We start from the raw sequence: 27992 nt of genomic DNA on the forward strand, positions 1-27992 counted from the left end.
TGTTTCCACAAACGTATTACTCACAAAGCAAAACTTGCTAAGAAACTGTTTAAGAGCTTTTGAACCTGACCTATAATTGTGAAGCTTTTAGACTAACTGCTCGTATAATTGTGTCCTACAATGAGAACAGTAGGCACCCAAATGTGAATTAGAAAGATATGCATATAGCTTTATCCTGCATTCAACACATTTTTGTTCAATAAGACGCTGATGAGTAGTCAAATTAGCAGACACGTCGTTACCGGGAAAGGAAAGCATACATGCTTTTAATATGAAAGGCGATGTATACTTTTTGCCCGTTTCCTGTCAAGAAATTGGCTGTGGTGTGACCAATGGCCATCCCGAATAGAATTGCGGAAGCAAGATTTGTGGTGAACGCAGTGGCAGCGGCACTTCTGAGTCACCGCGCCGTGGAGGAGTCAGCGGTGGCCCCGGCGCTCCAGCTGGGTACCGTATGACGTCACTCCCTTTAGGCGCATTCGTAGCTGGCGCGGCGGCGGCGGCACCTCTGAGTCACCCGCGCAGCGGAGGAGTCGGCGGCGGCTCCGACACGGCTCTCCAACTGGTCTCCGTATGATGTCATTCGCTCCTCGCTTTTGTGCAGTTTGGCTCATCGAGGGCTCCACGAAATGGCTCAGCGCCTAGCGTAGTGCTATTTCCGCAACAAAAAGGAAATGAAAAAATGTTAACTGTGCTTTCCTTGGTCTTTGGGGAAAGAAGGCGTCCACAGAGGAAGTGAGACAATTTTCGCGGATTCGGCATTTTACTTGTATTTTTTTTTAACAAATGGTACAGCTCGCTTATAGTTGGCTTCTATATCTTCATCTTCCACAGGCTATATGAATTACAACAACGCCGCGTCTCGTGAAGTAGTATTTATAGCTTCTTCTAAACTTGAAGTTATTTTCGCAAGATCAGTTGTAGTTGGCGCCGCGGTCGTAGTTTTTCTTCGAAGTGGTCCAAAGATGTCTTCAAGAAGTTTTGGATATGACTTCCAACATTGCAGTTCAAGACCGCTGTCTTCACAAGTGCCATTTCTGCACATACCAATGGGGCAACGGTAGTAGAGCTCAGGTTGCATAAAAAGCAGCGCATCTCGAATAACATTCTGAAAAAGAAAGCAAAGATGCACTATTAAGCCATGGCGACGGTATTAGAACTTCTGAAACAGAGAGTAAAAGCACGGTTTTATTCTGGCATGTATATATAAGCAATGCGTTCGAATGCGTTTTGATAAAGGGGCGATTGGAGCGGTGCCAAGATCTTCACGGGCAGACGATTTTATTCTGGCTCTAAATTGTTTTTCAGTAATATTTAATATTTTAGTCTTTCGGCTGCTCATGCTCCGAAAGTCGGAACTAAAGGCTTTCTTTACACCACATCAAAAATGGTTTTGGAGGGTCTTCTTCGATATGTGCGCTTCGGATTACTAGGGTGCCCGCTGTGCTTCAATGTTGTGCCGCAATTAAACGGAATGCTGGATAGAAGAGTAGCGTTTGGGTAAGAGATCGTGTCACTTGGCGACAGGTTTGCCTCATTGTGAGAAATTGGGGATGAAAACGCTAACTCTGATACGATTGCTGTAACGTATGTCCACTTCAACTGGCTATCGTCAAAGTCAGTCTTGTTACGAAGAGAAACCGTTGTTTCTCCCGAGAAGTTGCTCCGCGTTTGCTATTGCTCATCCGCCATACACAAAAGTAAAGCGGATGATATATCCTGCCACCTAATGCACGTTTTTTATAATAGTCTAAAAATGGCAAGTATGTCTGGAATCATAAAGGCAGCAACCGAGATGTAACATTAAATCAGACGTACGCTTTTGTAGTCTCGGAGTATTTTAAGGACTGCCAATGCTGGTCACTTGTAAAAAACCTAAACTTTTGGTACAATAACGACAATACCAGACCTGAAATATATTTGGAAGTAGAGCCCTGTTGTTAAGCCAATGTCTATTTTTTTCCTTGGCACCTGTGGGACATTGTTTTTATATTGAAGCACGAACTGGGTTTCAACAATATGTCAATTACCAGTTTTACAGTGCCTTTATTTGCCTACGCAGTCGCTAGTTGGTATATACGTCTATTTCCGACGTTTTTAACGTCATATTGTTCCAACAATTACCCGTAAATACGCTGCCAACCATGTACGCGAGCAGAAATTACTAAAAAAAACATTGTCTTGTGTTCTGACATTTTATATTTTTAGTTTGTAGAATGCGGCTACTAAGGTAGTAATAGACCAAGTGGCCCCGCGTTTTTGAAAGTATTTATATTTAGTTATAATATAGTCCGAACGTTCCCAGTCACGTCCAGCTTACTAATTCGTGTTAACTTTGCGTGTGTAGTCGCATTTCATCCTAACAGAATGATATTTGGCAGCAATCTCGTACAAGCATGCCACACTGGGGCGCTCTTCGTTGCGCGCGTATACGAGAACACACTCATGCCCTAATATAAACAACGTTTAACGCGATTCTGGTTAATTGCTTGTATGAAGATCACTCTTCGGCCGTCACTCCAGCCCCACATCCTCTCGATCCTTCTAACAGACTGACCATTTTCTTCTTCGCCAGACTGCGTAACGTACCTGTAAATTCACCGCTACCAAAAGCTTAAGAAGCGGCGCTGAGGCTCTACACTGCGTTTTTATTGTAATTTGCTTAGATTCGTCATTGTGCTTACCCGCCATGACGAAATACCTCGAAGAGCGCAATGATTCGAGAGGTGAGTACGTAGAAGGTTTTTTCTATTGGAATCATTGCAGTTGCCGGCGAAATGCATACTTTTCTACTGTAGTCCTCAGGCATCTTTATTTCATATTTATTTCATTACTTGCCGCTGGCTCTAAGAAAGTGTGTACATTTTTAAATATACGTATATTCGTTTTACTGTGCTATATAGAACATGGCGAGATTTTTATGCCGTAGGCTGTTTTGGCCTGCTATTCTTATATTTTTTATATTCACTGTAACAGATATTCATGTCACTTTTATAGACTCCTCGCACAAAGAATGATCAGCTGGATGACTACAAAATACTGCATGACACCAGGCAAACGTCTAACGTCAGAGGTCATTAACATCTAGGAGATGGTCTAGGAGAGATCTAGGAGAGAATGCCCAAGTGCTTATCGCCGGAGATTCTAACATGAGCAGGTGCAAGCAAGATATCTTGGAACTTGTAAAGGATGATAAGCGAGTGTTAGTTGCATCCTTCCCAGGGAAGACAATGAGGGCAGTGTTGAAAGAGAGTAAAAATAGGCTGTTGAAAACTTCCGCAGAGCGCAGTATGGTGATAGTAGCCGCGGGGCTAATCGATGTCCTAAATGGTGACGCTGTAGGAGTGGTGGGAAGTTTAGCTAAGGGAGTTGACGATATCAGGGAGATAACACAGCAAGCGCAGATAATTGTATGCACAGTACCGGAGGTGCTAGGATCGAACGGAAAGCGGGAAAAGGACGTGGTGACAGTTAATGAGGACATAAGAAAGTTAAGCCTGGAGAAGCGTTTCGAAGTGGTTGAGGTAAACAGGGAGGTGCATAAAGCAGGTTTTGGTAGGGCTTTTCACCGAGATGGCATTCATTTTAACAGAAGGGTGGGAGCAGAGATCGGCTCGCGCCTGGCAGGTAGGGCTGTAGCTTTTTTAGGGGGTCCGCGAGGACTCCGTGCACAGAGGTAGTTAGAAGTGAAGTAGAAGGAAGTGTAATAACGGAGGCTGAGCCCCAAAAAATGGCAAGGAGGAGGTCGGGAAAGAAAAGTACAAAAAAGAAATTTAACACTTGGATCAGCTACATAAACATGCAAGAAGGTAGAAAAAGAGCGAAATGGCTAGCGATAGAACAGCAGTTGAAGGATGACAGAATAGGTGTGTACGCTCTTTGCGAGACTCATCTCAGGGATCTAGAAGATCCGCCGTTTATAGAAGGCTACGTCTGGGAAGGGTGCAACAGAACGAGAACGGAAAAAAAGGGTGGAGGGGTGGTATGTTTATACACCAAGGAACAAATTGACAAAGAATTAAATCTCCTTGTAAAGAACATATCTGGGTTTCAGGAACAATTGCCGGCATAAGGACATGGCTAGGGGTAGTTTAGTTAGGAACAGGACACCAATGCAGCCAAGAAAACAATGATCTTGTAGGATGTCTCAGTGCCGATATAAGCCAGTTTGGAGACGGGGCCGATGTTATTCTCCTGGGCGACATGAACGGCCACATCGACGATCAGGATGGATACACGGATTGTAACCGGAAGCTAATGATAGATTTCTGTGAGAGACACAACCTAGTTATAGTAAATAGAGAAACAAAATGGTGTAGGCCAAATCACGTGGGATTTCCGCAACAGGCAGACGACCACTGACTACTGTCTAATGTCGCAGGGAATTTATAGCAAGATCACAATAATGGAATTAGACGAAGAAGGGGAGTTTAGTCTGGGAAGTGGTCATAAACGTATTAGTCTGCAGATGGGGCCCTTGATGAAAAGAGAAATGGAACTTAGACAAAAAGTAAACGCAAAATTAAACGACGATCAAATAGCACAGATAGCAGCAGACATAGAGGAAGCAATAGAGAAAATCTCCATGGAAGACTGGGATTATGAACAGGTAGAACTACTCATAAGGAGAAAAATTAAGGAGGTTAAAGTAGCAAACCGCTGGAATGGAAAGAGGAAGCCACGGAGCTGGTGGAATAAGGAAATCAGGGAAGCTATTGAACAACGACGGGCTGCTTCAAGGAAACACCGAGTGGCAACAAAAGCACAGGTATCTCAGGAAGAAATCGACCAAAAATTGGAATCATATCGACAAAAGAAACTTGAGGTACAGGCCCTCGTCCAAAGTAAAATAAAGCAGTCCACCGATCGCTGGATGGCTGACATACACGATGCCTCTAAGGCAGAGCAAGAAAATTCTGGAACCATATAAGCTGGCTAGGGAAGAAAAATCAAAGAAAGCAGGATCGGATTCAAGATAACGAGGGAAATTGTTTAAAGGGAGACAACGCAGTGAACAATATTACATCAGTTATAGTCGAGTCATTTAGGAGCGGCGATAGGATAATCTCCGCAAATTAGTAAGCAACACAAGGTAGCAGAATACAAAGCAGCTTAGAACTGACCAATCTAAACTGGAAAAAGCCAGAAAAAAATATTCCTAAAAAAACATCTACAGGAATAGATGGAAGTCCGATCAAGCTGATTATAGAACTTGGTCCAAAAAGTAAGGAAACGTTTTAAAAGTCCTGGAAACAGTCATAACGAATAAGCAATAATTCCGGACAGCTGGCGGCAGAGTAAAATGAAATTGATTTATAACGAGAAAGGAAAAAGGATGCACACAAAATCATACAGGATGATTACCATAACACTTGTTATGTACAGGTTGGCCATGCAGGCGGTGAAATTAAAGGTACAAGCATGGGTAGAAAGTAACATGATACTCGGAGAACTTCAGAACGGCTTTAGAAATGGTAAGCGCTTAGATGATAGCCTGTTCGTGCTTACCCAATGTATCGAAATATCTAGAGTGGAAAATAGACCTTTGTATTTGGCCTTCCTGGTCATAAACGGGGTGCACGACAACGTAGACAGGGAACTCCTGTGGAACATATTAAAAGAAGAAGGTATCGGTTATGAGATAATAGAGTTCCTACAGGAAATATACCGGGATAACAAAGTAGAAATTACGTGGGAAGGGATAAGAAGTACGGAGGATGTCAAAGTATGCAAAGGATTAAGACAAGGCTGTCCCCTATCACCGGTGCTGTTCATGCTTTATATGATAAACCTGGAACGGAGGATACAAGAGAGTCATCATCATCATCATCATCAGCCTGATTATACCCACTGCAGGGCGAAGGCCTCTCCCATATCTCTCCACTTAACCCGGTTCAGTGCTAGCTGCATCCACTTGACCCCTGCGGACTTCTTAATCTTCTTTCTTCTTAATCTTCTTAATCAAACTTTCTGCCGCCCCCTGCTACGCTTTCCTTCCCTAGGAATCCAGTTTGTTATCCTCAGCGACCATCGGTTATCCTCTCTTCGCACTACATGTCCTGCCCATGTCCATTTCTTCTTAATTTCCACTAGAATGTCGTTAACTTGAGTTATTTCTCTGACCCACTCTGCACGCTTTCTATCTCTTAATGTTACCCCTACCATTTTTCGTTCCATAGCCCTCTGGGTTGTCCTAAACTTAAGTAGAACTCTCTTGGTTAGCCTCCACGTTTCAGCCCCATAGGTGAGTACAGGCAAGATGCAACTGTTGTATACTTTCCTCTTGAGCGATACCGGTAAGCTGCTAGTCATAATCTGCGAGTGCTTGCCAAATGCGCTCCATCCCAATCTTATTCTTCTTGTTATTTCCTTTTCATGGTCCGGATCTGCGGTTACTACCTGTCCTAAGTAGATATATTCGCCTACTACTTCCAGTATTTCGCTACCTAATGTAAACTCCTGTTCCTTCCCGAGGCTGTTGAACATTACCTTAGTCTTCTGCATATTGATTTTCAAGCCTACCTTTCTACTTTTCCTGTCTAGGTCATCAATCATTATTTGCAGTTCATCTCCCGAGTTGCTTAGCAAGGCAATGTCATCAGCAAATCGCAGATTACTGAGGTATTCTCCATCTAGCCTTATCCCTAACTGCTCCCATTCCAAGTCTCTGAATACTTCCTCTAAACAAGCTGTGAATAGTACTGGGGAGATTGTGTCTCCTTGCCTAACGGTGGGAATTTTGTTACTTTCTTTATGCAGAACTATAGTTGCTGTGCAGCCACTATATATATCTTCCAGCACTTTCACGTACGGCTCGTGTACCCCCTGATTTTGCAATGCCTGCATCACCGCCGAGGTTTCAACTGAGTCAAATGCTTTCTCGTAATCAATGAATGCTATGTATAAGGGCTGGTTATATTCCGCGCATTTTTCTATGACCTGATTGATGGTATGGATATGATCGATATCGATATATCGATCATATCGATCACAAGAGAGTAGCCTAGGTTTTAACCTGTCATATAGATTAGGTTGAAATGCGGTAGAGCAGCGCCTCCCCGGTTTGATGTATGCAGACGATATTGTGCTGCTAGCTGAGAGTCTGAAAGAATTGCACACTCTAGTTAAGTATTGCGGAGAAGAAGGGGACGCTCTAGGCTTCAGGTTTAGCGCATTTAGGTCAGGTCTGATGATTTTCAACGGCTCAACTAGTAAGGGTCTTAAAATACAAGGCCATGAAATACCCAGAGTAGCAGAATATAAATATCTCGGGGTATGGTTAAACGAAGGATTGCATATATTGGAAAGCATGAGCAATCACTTAAGGCCAAAGGGCGAAGAAATGCCGGGGTAATGAAGCATAGGGCATTGTGGGGATACAACAGGTATGAGGTTTTGAGGGGTATTTGGAAAGGAATTATGGTGCCCGGAATCTTTCGGAAATGCGGTTTTGTGCCTAAAATCAGAGGTACAGTCGACATTAGAAATAAATCAGAGAGCCGTTGGACGATTAGCACTAGGTGCCCACGGCAAAATCACAAATGAGGAGGTACAGGGAGATATGGGCTGGGCATCTTTCGAAGTACGGAATGCTCAGAGTAAAATATTATATGAGGAACGCCTGAGGAAATTGGACAGTAGCAGATGGGCAGCTAAAGTATTTAAATACCTGTACTTAAAAAGCTTTGACTCACAATGGAGGAAAAGAACTAGGAAACTAACTAGTAAGTATGCTAGTGACAAGGACGGAGAAATAAAGAGCATTAAGCAACAGGTGAAAAACACATAAGATAAAAATTGAATAAATTCGACGGAAAAGAAACAGAGTGGAATTATACCGAAAGTGGAAAATGCAGGTCAGGAAGGAAGCTTTCTTTTATAACTCAAGAGGCAGTGCCCTACTATTTGAAGCTAGATCAAAGTGCCTTAGAACACGCAGCTACAAAAAGAAATTTAACAATAAAGATGATGCATGTGCTGTATGTGGTAACTCAAGTGAAACAATTGACCATATTATACTCAAATATAATGGTATCCATCCGGAAGTCGATGCAGGCGCAGTCACTCTTCCTGAAGGTCTGGGGTTTAGAGATACCAGTGGCCGGCGGTAGAAGCTAGCAAAAAACGATTGGAAAATTGCTGGCTTAAAAGCAGAAAAGTGACATATTGTTAGTAAAGTAGGAACAAAAATTTAATAAATAGAATAATGGTTTAGTTAACCAATCTAATTCAATAATTAAGATATGGGGAGAAAAATGAGTATGATAGCTACTGCTATCCACCCCGTTTCAAAGGGGACGCTCCTATATTCCATCCATCCATCCATGGTTCCTGCAGAAAACTTTAAGAGCGGTAGAAAACAGCTTCCTACACTTATTTAGGCGAAATCGTAGTGGATGCAAACATTGCACACACACAAAAAAAATTTGAAATCCAGTATTCCAGTAAGCATTATTCCAGTAATAAAAACTTCCGAAGTAAACAAGTAAAGATAATAAAAGGGGTGAAGGGGAAAAGGGGAACGTATGAGCCCTCCCCCCCCCCCTCCCTTCACCCCATTTTATTATCTTTACTGGTCTACTTTGGACATTTTGTTTGAGTTTAGGAATGTTATTATCATATTTTTCATCCCAAAATCCAGTTTAACAAACTGAATGTGTTTTATTTCTGTCAGGTGTGGAGTTCTCCACAGGGTACGGGTTTTGCCGAGTGCCCTTTATGTAGTTGTTGCGAACCGTTCCGCTGTGGCTGCTTACACATTGCTATCATCATTTGCATGCAACAGCCGAACAAACTGCGGTAAAAGTGTATCTGCAGATCCGCTATTTTGTAAGACGAAACTAATATTTCGAATCGGGAACTCTATTCCTCAGCGTAAACTAAGAGGCTGGGATATGGCGCTTTTGATGTATTGCGCGCCACCCTGTAACGCCCCAAACTTCAGCTATGTATAGTATTTTTTTCGTTATTCGCATTGTTAAGGAAACTCCAGTTTTTACGATATTATTGGCATAGTATAATCGTATAAGAGAGCGATTGCAGAGCACCTTGCTACCACCTTATCAATGAACACAAGCAGGAGCGCACTTCGCACATTTGCGGATTATATGAACTCCAACTTTGAAATATCCTCCTAAGAGAAATTATTGATAATTGTTTTGAAGCGAAAAGCTTCAATGGGATAGTCAACCCCGAGTCTTGCGTGTGCGCCGTCGTTACAAACACATATAAAGCCCCGCTTTAACCAAGTTGTATGAACGTGCCTTAGTAGCCTATAGGGGTAACGTGAATGCAAGGATCCTGGTAGGCTGAGTCTGACATAACCGTCCCATGTGAAACGAGAGACCCAAGTTGGCAGCTCCTGCCAGGGGACCATGGTCATGGACACGGACATGGCACACAGCCACGAGCTATAGTGCCTAGAATATACTGGCTAGTGTGCCGTGCGGAGGGCTCTCTCAATGGGAGGAGGTGTCCGCGCCGGCGATGCCTTCCAACTTTGGCCGCCAGGGGCGCTGCTCATCGTAAAGGTGCCGTCGACGCCGTCGGCCGCCGGCGCGCCCTTGATTTGCCGCAGCTGCGCTGGCCGAGCCATCAGTGGGTTCGAGCGCTTTGGACGCGTCTACGCTGTTCTTTTGTTTTAGTCGTTCTGTTCCTTGCATTCATATGAGATAATTAAATTTGCAACGACTAATGATGCTAAAAATAAAGCATCAGGGCAGGGAAAGACATGTTTCGCGTCGCTCTGTCGGAGTGGCTACCGCTCGAATCAGGACTAGGTTTCTATGTTCGGTGTGCCATCGGACCCTGCGCAGCTTGCTGAGTGGAAGTGGCTGATTAAAAGACAGGACCGCAAGTTGACTTCAACGTGTGTTGTCTGCGAAAAATATTTTGAGGAGAGCTACATCGAGAGAACGTTCAAAGTGACAGTAAACGGCATCGTCAACGAGCTCGCTAGAGATAGACCACGAATTAAGCCCGAAACCGTGCCAACGCTATTCGACCATTATCCGAACCATCTTCTGCCTAAGAAGACATCGAAAAGAAAGTTGAGGAACCTCTGAGACCGACCGGCCGCTAAACGACTGCAGACGACACAGCCATGCACGCACCGTCAAGGATGTTTGACAATGCTTCCAAGGAGGAGAGCCGAGCGAGAACTCATGCCCGCAGCAGCAGACGTGCAGCTTTGAGCCTCGGGATCCGTTTGACTCAATTTACATACCTGCGACTTGGACCAAATTAACCGAAGCACCTGCTGGATCTGTAGCCTAAGCGCGTTATCGAGCCTAAAAAAAGAAAAAGAACTTTGTCACTTTGTACATAGAAAAAGTGATAACTTTTGGAAGCCTGAACGCAGTTCTGTGGACACTACAGTGCATATTCTCGGAAAAGAAAAAAACAAGCGCGTACAATACAACAATATCTAAAGCTGAAGATAGAGCTATATAGGTAGAGTGCACTGGAGGGTCTTTGTTCCGAATGTGGCCTGCCACCAGCTGATTCAGGAAGCACATATCATTCATGGGAATATATTTTGCAGAAAAAGTGTCGCTTGACCGTCAACTCTGAAGGGGTTAGCTGCGCCTAATGCAAATACCAGCGGAGGCTTACACAAGATGCGCAGAAAGAAGGAAAATTAAAGCATGCAACTAGCCAAATAAATGCTGCAACATTTCTCGCGCTCTGAGAAGAGCTAAGAGAAAACTGGCATGGAGCGCAGAACAAGTGGCTCTATTGAAAGCGCAAAATGAGGAGCTAATAAGTGAGTCTGTGGTTAAAGCTTGTTTTTTTTTTTTTTTTTTTTTAATCACGCGCGTGACCTGGACAATTGTGACCGTACAACAAGCGCTCGGCTGCTGAAACCGCGAAGCCGAAACTGGTGAAGAAAGTAAAATTATATATAAATTACTTAGCGGTGGTAAGCGAGAAACCACGTGGAGAATTATACAGGAATACCTAGCGCATCATTAGCAAGTAAAAAAAAAAAATACCACCAAAAATTGGTATCAGACTACTTTAAAATTATTGCGGTGTCATATGTGCGGCCTTTCTCCAAAACCTTTAGTGGTGCATTTCTATATTTTTACTTGTTTATTGTTGCTGCGCCTTTTTGCTCAAATTTTACTATATTGTAGACTTTGTAAAAAAAAAAGAATCAGTGATACAATCACCACTTTTGTTTCGTGCCTTTCCTTCTGTTACATAAGAAAGCACACCGCATAATAATCATTTATGTATGAAGCAACAATTAAGTGACTTCCTAATAAAACAAATGAATAAAGAGTAAGAACAAAAACTGAATTCAGATTCAGACTGCTTGTGTTTATTGTCGCATGCGATCTTTGAAAAGACCGAAGAGTAAATAAAATTCAAAGTTGGATTAATGAACAGTGTAAAATATTAAGGGTATTTTCTGATACCTGTGTCACACGGACAATAACAGTCGTCGTCGATCCGTTCCGGGTTAGATCGCGATTGAGAGTATATAGTTCCCATAATTCGGGACAACCACCTGGGCTGACTGAGCGCTCACTCAGAAGGAAGATGCATACGATACCTTAAATCCGCAATCGCGATGCGTGGATCGCAATCGAGTGGCTCTAGATCAAATAAAGTCGTCATCGGAATATTTCATAGCAATATATTGAATCTGGCCCGGACTCGATCGTTTAATCAAAGATTAACAAACTATTGCAACCAACGTGTCAACTTTAGGTGGTTTTCTCAAATTTCTTCTCTCGCTGGATATCAGGAAGTCAATATGTGTTCTGCTTAAGACCTTATCCGGTTCAGCTGAATAAATAAAGCAGATATATAGAAGACATGGACCAGACAGTATTTGTTAAACGCTTCCTCGAGCGCTATTTGAGCGTATGATTTTCTCCGCACAGTACTAGGACGGTATGAATGTCTTCCACCAAGACTGTTTTTAAACACAAAGTGCGCTTAAACCGTCAAGAGACAGGTTTCGCAGTGAAAAGCGCAGCGCGCTATCCGGACCTATATGCCGCCTATGCTGCCGAGGCGGCGAACGCGGAGCGATAGCACCTTAGCTATTGGTAGCGCCGCCCCGCGGTGGCGGCGGGAAGGCATCACCGCGGCGGACACGCCAGCGCGCGCCCTCGGCACACTAGCCAGTATATTCTAGGCACTATACACGAGCGGTTAGACCTGACGTAGTATTGCTTTCGCAATAAAAGTCACAGCTGCGCATGCGCAAACCAAGTGACATCACAGGAGAGGTGCAGGTGGTCGGAGCCGCCGCTGCCGCCGCAAACGCCTCTGCGACACCGCCGGTTGACCTTTAGCCGGTGCCGCGCGCTTTCCCCGGACTGTGTTTATGTATATACTGAAGAGTAACGGTGATGATGTGGAATCAAAATAAAGTTTAATTTTATGTGATGTACGGCTGTAATGAATGTTTGACTGTGATGATAAGCCATGGAATGTCTATAACGTTCAACCATAAACAACAAGGTAAGCCACAAGTACGCCAAGGAAACACAAGCTAAGCCATGGCATCGCCAAAGCTTTTCGCTTCTGATATCCAGGCTTTACCAAGCTAAGCCACCACCAATGTTTTATCATTTCGCGCTTGTTTAGATAAAACTTGCTGGTTAACAAAGGAGGCTGCAAGCATGGAACGTTAAAAGCAAAAATCGCGTGCAACAGAGGGAGGTAGGGAAACAAAATCGGGGTGGCGTTGAGAGATAGGAAGACAAGCATGAATTAGGAAATAAACACGAGTATGTTATTAGTTACCTAAAATCAGGCGGGTTGTATGATCGGTTACCTAAAATGTAGTCTTGAAAACTGATAAATGATTATTTATGTTAATATATTATATTGCAAGGCAAGCAGAACTTGAGAAGGGACTGTAGACTGTCAGGTAGGTAAATGAGGTTACAATTCCACTACACTATCACCGTATATGTAGTATACGAATGACAGGGGCAGCTACGTCCTGAAATGCGGTGAAGAGGGCTACGATTCCATGAATTGTTTAGGATTGTAGTTTAAATATTTTATGCAGCAGAAGATATCAGCCAGTAGTGATAGGGTGCTTGGTTCCAATATTGAATGTTTTCCTGTTTTCTAGGCTGCGTCAGCTGAGGTGAACAAAGTAGGGCTCAAAAAAGTTAGGATATATGACATGTAAGCAATAAAAGCAGAACACATTCTTACTATGCACTCCCTGTCGTCCGCCAAAGGCTTTTTAATCCTTCCGCACTCTTGAAGACATCCAATCTGCATCTGGATATACACCAAAATGTAAGAAAAATATTGTATATTTTGATGAAAAACGGTTTGAGATATGCAGCGCATGTGGGGATCAGTTTTAGTGGAAAGGTACGTATAATCTTTCACACGGCCAACAACAATGACCATTCATGTTTGAGAGGGCCACTCATGCACGCTGCTGGCACATGACAAATTCTCAGTGGGAAATGTTTATATGCTCCAGCAGGTAGTCCTTCGTACACATAAATTAATTTAACCACGTCCAGCAATAATTGTAGGTACGAGACCACATTTCAAAATATGGAAATTGAAGTAAAGACTACTCAGTAAGCATTTAGATTCAATGAAAAAGCTGGTATATTGTGCAGATGTCCTTGAAAGGTTTTAAAAGAGGCCATATTCAGAGCAAATAGATAAAGCAGATATGCATTCGGAAGCATTTGTATTTGTTAGGAAGCTATACCAGCATCCGCGACACAGGCAAAGTCAACATGCAGGCTCTGTGCTTCTAGGCGTCGTCGTTGCAGCTTGCTTCCTATTTTTAACTGTAGACGAGAATTTTGGCCAGCACCATACTATTTTTCTGCAGGCCTCCTGCATCTTATGTTTTCTACTTCATGCAAAATAAACATTATTATTATATTATTATTATTATGATTATTGTTATTATTATTATTATTATTATTATTCTTGTGCAAGCAACATCATGATACCCTGTTACGCTTAAACATATTATGGTATTCCACCGTAAAGAGCCCTTACGCTATCAGTGAACAGTTGTTTAAATATCCTTAAAGATAATTATTCTACCATAATGAATGGCATCAGAAGAGATAATAAAACAGAATACCCACCGGTTTCTTGGGCGTGTTTAGCACTGCTGTGTAGTAGCAACGTGGAGCTTTTGTTGCTGAAAACGCGAAAACAAAAGGGGGGTCGTTGAAGCCAAGGAAATAGATTTGTATTCACAGAGCTCGTTTAAAGTTACATGAATGATCTCGGAATCAGTGGCCAATCGGCACTGTATACGGTATACGAAATAATGTTGGAAAGGGACGTTGGCTATCAGGAGCACTGCATGGAAGCCTTCTGTTTCGCCTCCTATGGACATCCTATGGACTTCCCTACCTCACCCTGCTCCGAAGAGATCTCAACACAGTCAATGCAATGATACGTGCAGCTTACAAGAACGTGTTAGGCCTCACATCCTTACACCTCCAACGTAACATTGGAAGCTCTTGGACTGCACAACACATTTGAAGAGATTCGAGAGGCTGTCCTTTTGGTCCGCAGGGAAAGCCTTCTGTCAACTGAGACAGGCCGGCTCATTCTCTAGCGCGTTGGCTATCCGGCGAACCCACAAGCCATTCAGTCAACGAATAATATTCCTGTTTCATACCTGGCTAGAGTACATGCGGCCCCTCTCCCAAAGAACATGTTTCCAGTCCACAACGAAGGCAGAAGAAACGCCTGAGTGAATTACCTTAAGCGCGCAATGGAACGCAGTCCGAAAACTGTCTATGTGCAATCCCGCTCTATAAGCGTACATCGACCGCAGCAGCAGCCGTGGTGGTAGACTCGTCTTACACAGAAGTCTCCCGCGCTGTACAATCACAGAAGCGGAATTCGCGGCGATCGTGCTGGCCATTACCTACGGAGACGCGACCAACCGCAAACCGAGCGGCCACCATCCCCGATCTCACAACTAACCTTCCTTTCCTCTACCCGTGGCGTACGGCGCGCGACTTAGGTACCTGAGCAAACAACGTCGGATTTACCCTCCTCCACACAAGGGGCTAAATGCACAGGAAATGCAGGAGTGGAGACAGCTCCAGACTAACATTTCCCCAACCTACATCAACACAGCATAATTTTCCCAGAACGCTACGCAGACATATGCCCTTGGTGCAACGACCAGCCCATGGCCTACCACATCACATGGGGGTGCACGAGTCCGAAACCAGCAGGCATAAACACACATCATTCGGAGGCGCAGTGGTAGGGGACTCTGCTAGGCTTACACTTAGCGACCCAGCGTAGATGGGTAACCCAGGCAAGAGCGGAAGCCCAGGTCACTGGGGTCTTGAATTGAAGACTCCACTCACTGCCCCCACCTCTTTCTTTTCTTTTTTTGAAATAAAGTTCTCTCTCTCTCTCTGTTTCGCCTCCATCGAAATGAAGCTGCGGCATCAGAAGTTAAAGCGGCCTGACCGTAAAACTACCGCTGTGGTCGATCTATGGCAAACGGCTAGAATGCTTGTGGTTACTGACGAAAAAAAGAACAAAAACGTAGCAAGAAATACTGCCCGTATTACGCGCGATGTCAGTGAATGTTAAGAAACCCCAGCTGGTCGAATTTTAGTCTGTAGCCCTCCATACGGTGTCTCTCATGACCTGGGTCAGTGTGGGGTGTTAAACCCCATAAACCAAACCAAACCAACCCAGAAACACTTGCCGGCGAGAGATATGTTAAAAGATAATGACACTAGTACAAATACGTTAAAAGAATTGAAACTAGGCATCATACCATACACAGCTGGGACTTATGCCGTCTGCGAGAGAGATAAGTACAGCCATGCCTTAAAACGGGGCGTTTTGTTTAAGAAAAATAAACTGCTTGTTTTCTTCTAAGGTCGAATCTCCAACTTCTTATCACAAAATTTTCCTTGATTGCAACTTCGTAACCCATGATCATTTCTAGATTCGGACCGCGGTTAGCAAAGATGCACGTGTTTACAAGTAAACAGGCTAGCTCCCTCATTTTTATGTACCAAAATTGAGCGGGGTTGTGTGTGAAAGAGGGCTATACGTTTCTGCTATTGATTTCTATGCTGCTAGTAATTATCTATGTCGCTCCTTCCGCCTCTCTTATATTAGGGGTGATAGCCTACGCTATCACTTCATACCCTTAAGTTTGGAGCTTACGCGCTCTTTATAATTATAATTATTTGTATTGTCATCTGCATCTCTTCAGGCTAAACCGAGTCGTTTTAAGGGGTATCATGGCGCAACCAGTTAGGCAAGAACAACTGACGAAATGATGCCTGAAGCATTCCAGAGTGAGAGCGGGTGCGCCCCTAGTACGCAAGTAGAGCTGGATCGATGCGTCTCTGTTACACGCCTAGTGTGGAGAGTAGTTGAAAATCTCTTCTCCGCGTCAATGGACTAAGGCCTTCACTCCACGCCCTTCGCTACACCGGTGCACACGCTGGCAACTTGTCAACCAAGTGCCGGCGGCTGCATGGCGGCTTTCACGGAATTTCTACATGTTTACATAGTGGTTAGCGTTCGAAGACAGGGGTCGATGGTCCACATTCTAGTCGGCCTTCTTTCTCGAGAGCCGAGAAGAAAATTCATCGAACCCAGCGTCTTGTCCAGCGGCTCCAAGGAGCCCCTCGCCGTTCGTCACTCAGCACTACCCCGCAAAGGGCTCCTGACCGCAGTTCTCAGTATACAAGGCTGCGGGTTTCCAGGCGGTCTTTATTTTTTTAAGCAGGTCACCGCGACGACCTCGTGTTTCTTGCGCGCTACAGCCCGGAAAGGCATCACAACAAGGCTTGGACCTCTTTTTCAGTCTCTCAGTGAACCTCCTTTCTCGAAGTTGCAGTCGCGTGAAGTTACGAAGTCATTTGGAGGTTCACCCTGCGGAGCGCGCAGGAATCCAAGTCGCATGTTACAAAAGCCCCTAAATGGGGGAAAAAAATTCAGATCGTTCGGCGAATAAATGTCAGACAGCTCACGCTCACTGATGTGGTATGCTGAGAAGGTTAGCTCTGAATGCAATTCTTGGCGGTTGCCAGATACCGGAAAGAGACACCACAGGCGGGCTATCTGTTTCCTCTGAGAATTCTCATCAAGCGCGGGTTGCCAGTTACCGCGTGCGTCTTCATAGAATTGAAAACCACCGCACCCTTCGACATTGCCCAACTTCGACTTTGTCATTTCCGTAAACAAAGCAGCCATGTTGAAAGTTGAATTCTATGCGTCTCGGCGATGGCATTTTGTGCCAGATCAAAGTTCACGTGTCGTATGCTGGCGATTTTTCTTTTTCGGCTCAGATAGAGCAGCTGCCGAGACGGGCGAGAAAGCGGCCCGACCGGCATGCTGCAGCCGACCGCGCTGAGGGGTAGGCTATAAGCTCCCTAAAAAATACGTGAAAACAACACATTTTAAAATAATTTTTTATTTAGCACAGTGTCGTAACTGTCGGCCCGTTACTGTGGTCTCTATGAATATTCTAGCAGATATTGGAAAATTGGGAACAGTCATTACAAAGGCTGACTGTTTTTTTTTTTTTTAAACTTCGCGAATTGTATGGGGATGCGTGTCGGGAGCTCGAATCATACAAAGGCGTATAAGCCAAACTTACTGAAGTATAGGTACATAAAATAGTCTTGGTGCGCGTGTTGAGAAAGAGTATGACAAAGTATGATGTGCTACTCCGTAATCCAGCATATTTTAGACGCCAAAAGAAATACGTCTTTTGGCCCCAAACATACTCACTCTCGAAAGACTCTCCAGCCCTCTGAATGTTTCCTCGAGTCACGCAAATCTCGTACAATCTTCGATGCTGCCGCAGGCGCTAAATTTGGCTGCAATGCTGTCATTCCACCTATTCAGCTTAACCAGGATTACAATATCTCACAGAATTCTTAGAAACCATTTAAGTAGAACATAAGAGAACTGCGCACTGTAGCAAACGGCGCCGCAGACGACCATTGAACGCAGACGGCATTGGAGACACAGCTCCAGTGGCCGAGAGGCGTAATTACGTTTTCGCAACGGTAGGGTCCCGGAACTTCCTTCTCCACCCTGGTAGTCTCTCAGCTAGTTGAACAGTGATTGTTGCTGAGAAACTAATATACACTCGCTGAAGGCAGGGAATGATTTTGGTGAAGGTAATTGCATAGCGTAACCGTCGCGATGCCGTCATCTCCTGGCTCTGTTCACGGCTAGTTCTATGGCTAGCAAGCATTAAAAATAGCACATAATTTAACCTAAAAGAGAACGAACTCCAGGAAAGATGTTGATAACATATTTTAACGCTGCTAAATCAAAAAAGAAATATTTAGAAAAAAATGTACCACAGGATTCGAACCGAAGTTTCAGGGGTATCAGTGCTGAGATAAGTATATATAGTGTTAATTCATGGCCTCACACAGCTTTTTTTTCTTTATTAAATGCAATTACGTGAAGCGTGATTTAACCAGGTCGCATCCCACAACCTGTCATACACACTGATACCAGCGTCGAGCTCTCCGTTTGTCACTCCGGGATGCATATAATTGCATCGAGTAAAGGTAACCAGCTAGGAGAGCGCTCCTATGCAGCATTTACCCTCCGCACAATAACAAACGGTTCTCTCAACGGATACTTCGACGAACGTGGTGGCTCTACGTGGCTATCTGTCATACGGCTTTTCCAAAGGCTAAAGGATTTTGGTACCATGAGCCATGAGCCCAAAAAGATCGCATGGCACCTCAGAAGCTTGCATTGTAGGTAAAAATCTTATAATATAGGGCATAATATCGATCTCCTTTTCGAGAGTCCATTGAGAAACGACGGGAACAGTAGGCTTTAAATACACTATTACTTGTTTTCACAATATTTTCACCAGTTGTCGATAGGTGACGCTGCTCAGAGGACTATAGCGTTGAGATAACGGAAGAACAAAGGCGCAGGCATGCACGCGGAGAAACAGCAGGAGCTCTTGCTTCCGCGGAAACGAGTTGCACCTGTGGCGGTGGGTGCTGCAGCTTCCCATGCATGGCTTGTCATTGCTCCACACCTGCAAAAAATTTCCGCCGCCAGATCTGGCACCGCCAGATTCCTGCCTCTTTCAGCGTCGCCTCCACTTCAAGAGCAAAACTGCGCCTCCGTCGACGCCGATAGCCGAGACGATGACACGGTGCCGAAGAAACGCTGTCATGTGATTCGGCCTTTATTTGTTTTTGATAGCTATTGTTGTCAAGCATTGATCTCTAGTCGCATTAGTTCTTTTCGGTAGATATATCCCGTGCAGTCGTATGTATGATTATCAAAAACACTTACTGCGCATAGTAGATGTTGCTTCAGTGGGCGTAGTCTTCAGCGTTGTCGGTTCTGTTGATATGAGCTCTGTAAGCGAGCACAGTGGGTTATGGCAAGGTAGCTCGAAGGGCGTAGATAAAATAGTTAAACTAGCTTTAAAGTAGTTTTGTTTCTTGCGCTGGGGGGGGGGGGGGGGTGACACGGGGTTATGGCGGTGACAGAGAGGTCTAAATATTATTTTCTGCAAGAATCGCAACAACAGGCTTTTAGGGCAGTGACAAGTATTTCCAAGGAATTCACTAGAAATAACAGAAGTGGAGCAAAACACTTGGCTACTTCTGAAGCGACATAGTCAACAAAACAATATAAGCGGTTTGGCGAGGAATATAGAACATCGTGCTAATAAATGAAACAATAGATCTGATACAAATAAAATTGCGTTTAAATATTTCTGGGTGGCATGCTATCACTTCGGTAAACATGGACATCATTTTTTCAATGGAGCTTATTTGGAGCAGTATACAGACTGTCCCGCCTCGCGAAGCGGGATCATCGAAGCTCAGTAAATGCATTCAATTGATAGCAGACCGGTATTTTTAAACACCCTGAAATGTAGCTAGGCGAATCGCTTTTCCTGTACCCTAAATAAGAACGGTGTTGAAGGCGCCGGATTCAACCTCACCTGTCTTTATTTGAAAGTATCTAGATTGCGAATCTTTTGAGCGGTCAAGTTTCAAAGTGTAAAGTTTCGTGAAAAGTCATATAAAACTTTTATTTAATTTATTAAATGTGTGAGTGAGGCTTTCTTTTTGGCGACAGCCAACAATGATATTTTACTTTGCCGATTCAGTACTCCCTAGACTCTCATTATACTGCCTCAAACGCACTCTCTCGAAGGGATGTGTGAAATCCCATAAGCCTAGCTGCGCCAGGCGCCTGCTAATAAAGCCGTGACTCACGCCTGAAAGTAAAAAAAAAAGAAGAAAAGTTGGGGGTGCTTTCAATTTGGACAAATACAACACTTACCAACACCACTATGCGTCGAAGTAATGCATTCGGTAGTTGATTCTGCAACCGAAAATTATAAACGAGTTAGCAAATTTTCTGTTATTTGATGCCATACAAAAAAGAATGCATACGGCCGATGTACGCGCCACAGGCTGCAGCGAGCAAAGTGTGCACAGTGAGGGCGCAAGTTGCGTTATGATTCTGCTGTTCAATATATAGAATTTTTGTTTTAGAGGGTCAGCAACCGACTCGTGATTGCAGTTTATGCGCTGAGACTAGCACGCGCTCATTCTTTGAATATGAATCCTTGACCTTGTACGTCTGACTTTTATGTCCAGCTGATATAACTTAGGATATAACTAGCAGGTCTCCCAAAAACAAGTCTGAAGATTGGTTGTGTCGTTATTTGCCTTTTCTTCTATTTCTGTGATGGAAGTGCGCCAGCTACCCCTCTACTATGCCCTTCAGCTCAGCTATTGCGCTGCGTGTCATGAAGATCTCCGCCTGTTCTGATCGTTGCATCGACACAGGTACGAAATAGTAACCCTTCGTGTTTTTCCCGATTTCTCATTTTAGGTATATGTGCGAAGTGTCTGCAGGACAATTACTTTTATATGGTAGAAAGGAGGTCCAAGGTCAATGTACAACTGGTCGCGCAACTTGGAAGAAAACGCGTGCAGCTGCCTACTGCCAGCGGCATCAACTCGATGATGAGGGCTCCTGCGAACTGTGAGGCAAATTACTAGCACACAGAAAATAAGATCTGCCAGAATTCCAAAGAACTAGAAAGCAAACATAATATTCGCGCTCAGGAATGAATGCAGTTTTTGTTTCTTGCGTAAGAAAAACGTGTCAGATTTTTAATAATATTTTAACTTGTTTCTAACGGCCTCTCTCGGCCACTTATTATCCGCTGCGTAGTTGCCCAAAGCTCAGAAATGGCTCAGACCAAAGCTTTTTTCATCCGCGGATGGGTGCGTCATCGGCCCCGGTTCAACGTTCATCGTTGCGTGCTGCGTACTGAGTGGGTTATCTGTACCAAACAGTCAGTATTTCATTCTGCTGGTTGTGGTAGAGCTTTACAGCAAGGCGAAGACTGTCTGTGCTCGATGAGAAACTGATTGCCGCTACATGTGCGCATTTCTGGACGATGGGACAATGCTGCGTCACAGCTCGGCGGCTCGGCTCGGCCTCCCAGGCACGTCGCAAAAGTGGTGGCTTGGTTTACGGATACACGTCTGCATGAGCGGCGTATCGCTGCATGTTTTAATTGAGCGGTGAAGGTGAGATTTTATTGCCCCCAAGACGCGTGTCGCATTGCTCAAAGCCTTCCGTTCCGCTCCCTTTGCTGCGTGTTTTGCTTACTGCGTCGTATTACCGCACCAACGTTCGCTGAACGTGCTTTAGCTATTATTACAGTGATGTTCCTATTGTCAATGGGATCTTTCTCATGAACATGTTAAATGCTTAAGTTGTAAATTTCTAACCTCACATTGACTCCTTTCAGTGGCAAATGAAGCGCGAGTAAAATATGGGAATCATGAACAGGGCGAGATTTATTGGAGCGAAGCTATATCGTAGATATTTTCACTTCTCAGACGCAATAACTTCTAAATACTAGCAATCCCAATTTGAAGTGCTTACCTAAGCGCTTACAGGTTGGCGTTCTAGCGCTAGCGTTAGTTATGCCGTTCGTTTGTTTTTGTTGTTCTTTGACGCTGATATGTACTTTGTTAGCAAGATCTTTTACCCTTTTATAATCTCACCGCGTCTCGTTTGGAGACCTACGCTCAGGTCATTTTATCACGAGGATTTCATGAAGACCGTGACGAATGAGCGGTGGTCGCTCTCCTACACTTATTTTTCATTGTCGTGAAGCGTCATGTAAGTAATCGTGAATTAATAAAGCCTGGCTTTCTATGCAGCACAGCTTCACTCGTTTATGCCCTTAGTGAAATGCCTCAAACCATGTGGTTCTATCCATGTGCTTGCCGAATTCACTTGAAGGCCCTTGTTCGCAAACGTGCCCGAAGAAATAAGCCCCAGAATGCGTTTACATGACGCGCGACGAAAGACTAGGCTAACGACGACGGAGACAGAACGATGCCATGATAAGGTGGTTAAAGATGCCGTAACATTTCAGTTAACGTAAAACGACAGTAGAAATCCATGTCAAGTAAAGTTGACTGAACAGTTACGGTGTCCATTTTTTCTGCCTTATCCGAGCATCGTTCTGTCTCCGTCGTTGCCTTGTGTTTCGTTCATAAGTAAAAAAGACAAATTCCCCGCCAAAAGCACGTCACTGCGACGTCACAGGCAACGTCACGTGTTTGTTGTGCCTCACAGTTCGCAGGGGGCGCTGGGAAACTAAAGCCTCGCTCAGAGTCGACACGCAGGCTTCTATGGGAGTTACGCTACCATTTGTTCTTCTACCATGGGAGGTCTTCGTTAACATACCTTCATAGAAACGAGAAATTCCGCTACAGGTATTTGCTGAGACAAATTAAATTCGCAACGCTTGATGTTGAAAAAAACATTTTCTTACATAGTTTAACACATAAAAAAAAAAATATTCGGTCTCCTTCATTATTCTCGAAACGTGACACTACCAGTATAAAGATTTGAAATCAACCTACGTTATCAGGGCGTCTTGGTACACGCCGCATTATTTCATACTTATTTATGCACAGTATACATATTAAAATAAGGATGGAGGCAATGAAACCGCTGCACGTAACTTTAAGGACCAGTGTACGCCCTATAACTCGTTGCACAATTAAGCGAATGAGCAGCTATGCTGTCAGCTTCTATTAAGGTTTTAGCCTTGCATTACCGGACTCTTCAGTAAAATGTATGAAACCTGCAGCATCTGTCCGCCTGAGGTGCTGCTGTATGCAGACCGTAAAGTGCACTCCCTCCTTGAAGAGGCATCATACGTAAATAACATGGACGTTCCTTTTCCTCGTTCAGATTGCCGCCTCCAGACTATTGTGATATCGACAGCGCTTCGTGAAAGCAGCTTTTATCAAATGATTCAAGGATTGAGTTTGCGTTATCGTCCGTCTATGAAACAAATTTACGGACGATCTTCTTATCAAAAATAATCAGAAATTGTTCACTGTCCAATAAATATGACTTATCAATTTGTGGAATCCAGATTAGACGGCTGTATGCTGGGTGCAGTTTAGCGCCTTTTAGCGTAATGCTCGTGTTCGTGGTTTACCCTAGATGCTGCAGTGTCAGCGTCTAGCCGCTTTTTACTTGTCATAAACAGTTTTAAGGGGGTTCTTTGGGACCATGCAAGGTGAAAGTAGATGCGTAAATGTTCAACAATCGGAAGGAAGAAGCAATTTTGCCGCAATAGTTAGAATACGTCCGAGTGGAGGTTTCTTTCATAGATCGCCCTAAATGTTTTGACTTGATGGCATTAGGCGAACCACTTCATGTTGTGTTGACGCATTAATTCCCAACATCTCGAACGTGTCGCAGAAAGAGTAAACAGCCGTTCTCGCTGGCACAGAAATTTTGAGGAAAACAGTTGTCCCAGAGCCAGTTGGTGTTTCATGTAGATGTCCGTACCCGAGTGAGGCTATCCAGTTCATTGATCCTGGTCAAGTAAACGGAGGTGTAACCAGAGCGCTTGGGGTGCATTGGTTAATTAATTGGCTTTCTCTCCCTTTCGCTCATAAATTGTCCCCTGGAAAATGTGGAGATCAGATAGATCACGCCTAAACAGGTATGGAATCATCCGCTATCCTTTAAGTAGTCTATGTATGTATCTGTACTGATACCTGTCAAGGGAATGCGTGTGTTTGTTTTCACCTCTCTATATGCTTAGCTGTATATACACAGTAAGTTGCCGCGGCATCAGATGCGTCAAGTCGTCACAACATAGTACGTGTCTGTGGTTGCTGGTAAGTGCTGTTGTGCCTTCGTGTGCTGCCTGTATTTGGGAATATTTTACACTTGAATATAGTGACGTTATAAACGAAGGAAGAAAGGCGTTTACGCTCTGATATACGCTGCCCATAAGGCGCACAGTGGAAAAGTACACAGAAAAAAAGAAAATCATGAAGTTTCATCAAGTCTATTGGTTGGTTCGATTCGTGTTATTATTGCTAAACTACAAAAGGTTACAACCAAATGAGAACAAACTCTCGTATGTAGTGTAGGGCTGCCAATTCATATGTAAGCTGAAATTTCTCGCCTAGCAATTGGATGAAGGCTAGCTTCGCCGTATCAAGTAGAGCAAAAGTGCATCCACGTGCACAATTAAAAACATCGCCGGTGAAAAAGGAGGAGCTGCGCTTCTTAGTGCCTCGGGCTATTCGACCACCGCTGAAGTTTCTCCCGCTGCAATCATGGGTAGGCATTCTGTCCATCTTTTAACCTTAGTAAACTTACAGTCCCCATGAGCTTAGAAGTAAAGGAAACCGACACTAACTATCTACCACTGGTTAAACGACAAAATAGATACTGCCAGTTTTCAATTGCTGCAGTATTTGCAGTACTTTTTTACTGTTTTAAACTTGCAATATATCTGGCGGTGGTCCTTGGGTTTGCATGGTTATATTAGATATCACATATACCTGCTGCATTTAGAAACTGAACGAAATTAAGAAAGCGACACTTCACTCTAAGTCCGAAAAAGTTCCAGTGTGAAATCCGCATTGTAAAATCAAAATTTGTCCTGCTCACCACTGCGTAAGCCAAGCACCAGCAACGCCACTGTAAGAAATGCAAGTGTACAGCACAGGAATTAAATGCGCGTGTGGTCACGAAGGCCTGTTTTGAAAATTTAAATGTACAGCTAATTTACTCAAGATACCAAATAAACGCAAAGCGGCAAAACTAATATTTTCAAATACACAGTTGTAACCCCCAAGTTGCAAACACACAGACTTACCTCGACATTTTTTTATACACGCTGTGGGCTTCAACAAGGCGCACAAAGAAACATTGGCGGTGGCTTAGCTCAGCTAGGCCAGCATATACGTAGCGATAGCTTGTGTGCTTGGCGCTGGGCTGCTTACTCCTCTACAATTCGATCTAATCCTATTCAATCCAGTGTAATCCAATCCAAACCAATCCAGTCTAATCCGATTCAGTCCAATCAGGTACAGTACATTGCAGTAAAATACTATCCAATCCAATCCTCTCCTATTCATTCCAAACCTGACCAATTGAAACCAGTCCAATCCAATTCTCTCCAATCTAATGTTGTCCAATCCAATCCTGTCCAATGCTGAGTACACTCTAGCCCGAAATTCACCGCTGACTAGTCAATCATCACTACTACCAGCATAAAATTAGCAGTGGCTTAGCTCGGCTAATGCCATTTATTTTTGTTCAGGTTAGTCTGGTTATCTATCTATGCTGTTGCATTAAAGACGAACATTACTTATTCTTCTGGTTGCTTCTTGTTTGCTAGGTGGTGCGGTGAGCGTGGCATGTGCCAGCTGTGGCGGTTGCTAGGCAACAGCTCTGTGCCTCCCTACGCGCACCGCCACAGCGAAATCGCAAGTTGGTAGCCAATGTAACTTTCGCTACAATAATGTATTTAAGCTCTTGCGCTGATAAAAAAAGGGCTGAATAATTACCCAGAGACGCCCTAATGACCTCATGACTAACAGCCACTATTCATTTCTGGCGCCATTTGTATGCGCCATTGTACAATAACATATTCTATATTAACTTGAAAGCATTGCAGTTCCAAAATGAGCAAATCTCTCTTCGGCTCTGTTTAGAGCTGTGGAAGGTACCATGTGTAAAACGTGCACATATGAGGTATAAATGGGGACGGGATAAAGAGAATATGTCGAAGAGTGGGAATGTGGGCCAGTTGGTGTATAGTGTTTTACGAGGGAAACCAGTCAAAGAAACGAGGACGAAAGAAAGAGATGTGTTGTGCGTGCATCTCTCTCTTTCGTCTTCGTATCTTTGACTGGTTTTCCTCGTTAAAAAAAAAAGAGAATATGTCAGGTGTCAAATATGCATAATAATGATGACTAAAACCAAAATTCAGTCAGTATACCTGAGATCAATTAGACTAAGGATAACTCAATAAATTAAATGCGGCAGAGATAAGTATAATAATCACGAATAAAGCCAGACATGACTTACGACATTAAGGCTACACATGACTAAAGAAAATAAAGACGACAACTAACCAAGCTTACGTGACAAAGAATCACCCGGCCCCATTGAAAAAGTTTGACATTGTACTGAAATGTAGGTAAGTATGATGCTGTGGCCAGCTACAGTGGAGAGTCAAAAGCCGTCCTCTAATATTTGTTTAATGTGCTCTTCAGTGCTGCACAAACGAAGTCGAAAAGGGGCTTGGTTGTTCACTGCCTCCATATGAATCACATTCTTCTACACTTTGTTTAAGTAAACTAGTTCGTGCTATTTACCCTGCTATAAACTGAGGAAGCACCAGCACCTACAGCCTCACAAAGAAGCTTGGAAAATTTCACTTATTGATTGGGGCACTTCCGGACAGCCTATAAATGGTCGCTGTGCGAGAAGCTGAATGAAGAAAGAAAATACAACGCCTGTCATTTTCCCGCTTGAAGGAAGTGCGTGTTTGACGACCCGCAAATAAGTGGCTTGATGTGCGGCATTTTGTTGCGTCCACCTCAAATAATTGGTGGTGAATAAATGCGCTGTGAATCGCAACCGACGAATTACTCCCTGTTCCAAATGAACTTCAGACAGAGGATGATTACTATACAGGGAGATTAATGTTTCCTGCGTTTGGGACGGCCCAAAGTGCGAAATAATTTTGCAGAAGAATTCGCTTCAGGTAATGGTATATATTAACATCATTATCTGTACAATTACTTCTAACGCAGAGCTAAGGCTTTTGCGTGTTAGCTCTGGTTAGTCCTACTCTTTTTCGTGCGGCTTTTCTGTTCCCCCAAATTATTTGATCTCATTCTGCGCTTGAACCTCTGTCACCCTCTGGTGCGCTTTCCTTCAATGGGCGTGCACTCAGTTGCTTGATTGCTCATCTAGTTATCTACTCTCAACATTGCTTGCGTGCCCATTTCTAGACTGTTTCACCAGCTTCTTTGTACCTATAGTAAAGTTAATTTGACTATTTCTGTTATTGACGATGCTGTCTTCCCCTCTGTTAACGACTCCGCGAACATCTAACTCCAAACTTTCAAGAAGGCAAACACATGGACTGCCAATGAAGTAATTACAGCAGCAGTGCATGTGCAGGAGCTACTTTTGCAGTTGTAAAATACTAGCTGTAGAACAGACGAATTTTCAAATCTCCGTAATTAAATTTTCTGGAGTGCAGCTATTAAGTAGATTTGATATGACGCGAAAAGGAAATATAACAAATTTACTTACTGCAAAGGAAAACAAGAAAGGCGAAACTTCTTCCAGCGAACATCGTGTGGCATGTGGATGAGTTTTGTCACTACAGAAACAAGCTAAATGCATACCTCTGAGAAGTCATATGTCGTGAACTGAAAAAGCAAAGAACAGAGAAAGTGCAATACGGGTACGTGTATGTTGTAGAATCGACATTAAATATATTTGCAATGGGATAAAGAATGAACTAAGAAAAAATATTTCGATCTTGCCGGGTTACACGGAGTTTTCCTAAAACAATCATCTTAGTCATCGACTCGCAGGTTGGGTGTCATTTTCTCTCCGAAACTGAAAAATGTCAGCGGCAAAAAAACAGCAAAGAA

The 27992-nt window shown here is 43.7% G+C and overlaps 1 protein-coding gene across 1 annotated transcript; it reads right to left on the reverse strand.

The window, feature by feature from the left end:
* Window positions 1-755: 755 nt before the first annotated feature.
* LOC146195508 (uncharacterized) lies at window positions 756-27782 on the reverse strand. The gene is made up of 7 exons (XM_084596248.1): window positions 27646-27782; window positions 24982-25011; window positions 20302-20343; window positions 19297-19362; window positions 14100-14155; window positions 13189-13257; window positions 756-1108 (listed from the first exon to the last, which is right to left on the reverse strand). Exons 1-7 carry the CDS (start codon window positions 27686-27688, stop codon window positions 845-847), a joined length of 570 nt encoding a protein of 189 aa, XP_084452374.1. The 5' UTR covers window positions 27689-27782; the 3' UTR covers window positions 756-844.
* Between the last annotated feature and the right edge of the window lie 210 nt (window positions 27783-27992).

The sequence above is a fragment of the Amblyomma maculatum genome, chromosome 3 (genome assembly GCF_055883805.1).
Source record: "Amblyomma maculatum isolate TAMU_Amacu chromosome 3, ASM5588380v1, whole genome shotgun sequence".
Taxonomy (NCBI): Eukaryota; Metazoa; Arthropoda; class Arachnida; order Ixodida; family Ixodidae; genus Amblyomma; species Amblyomma maculatum.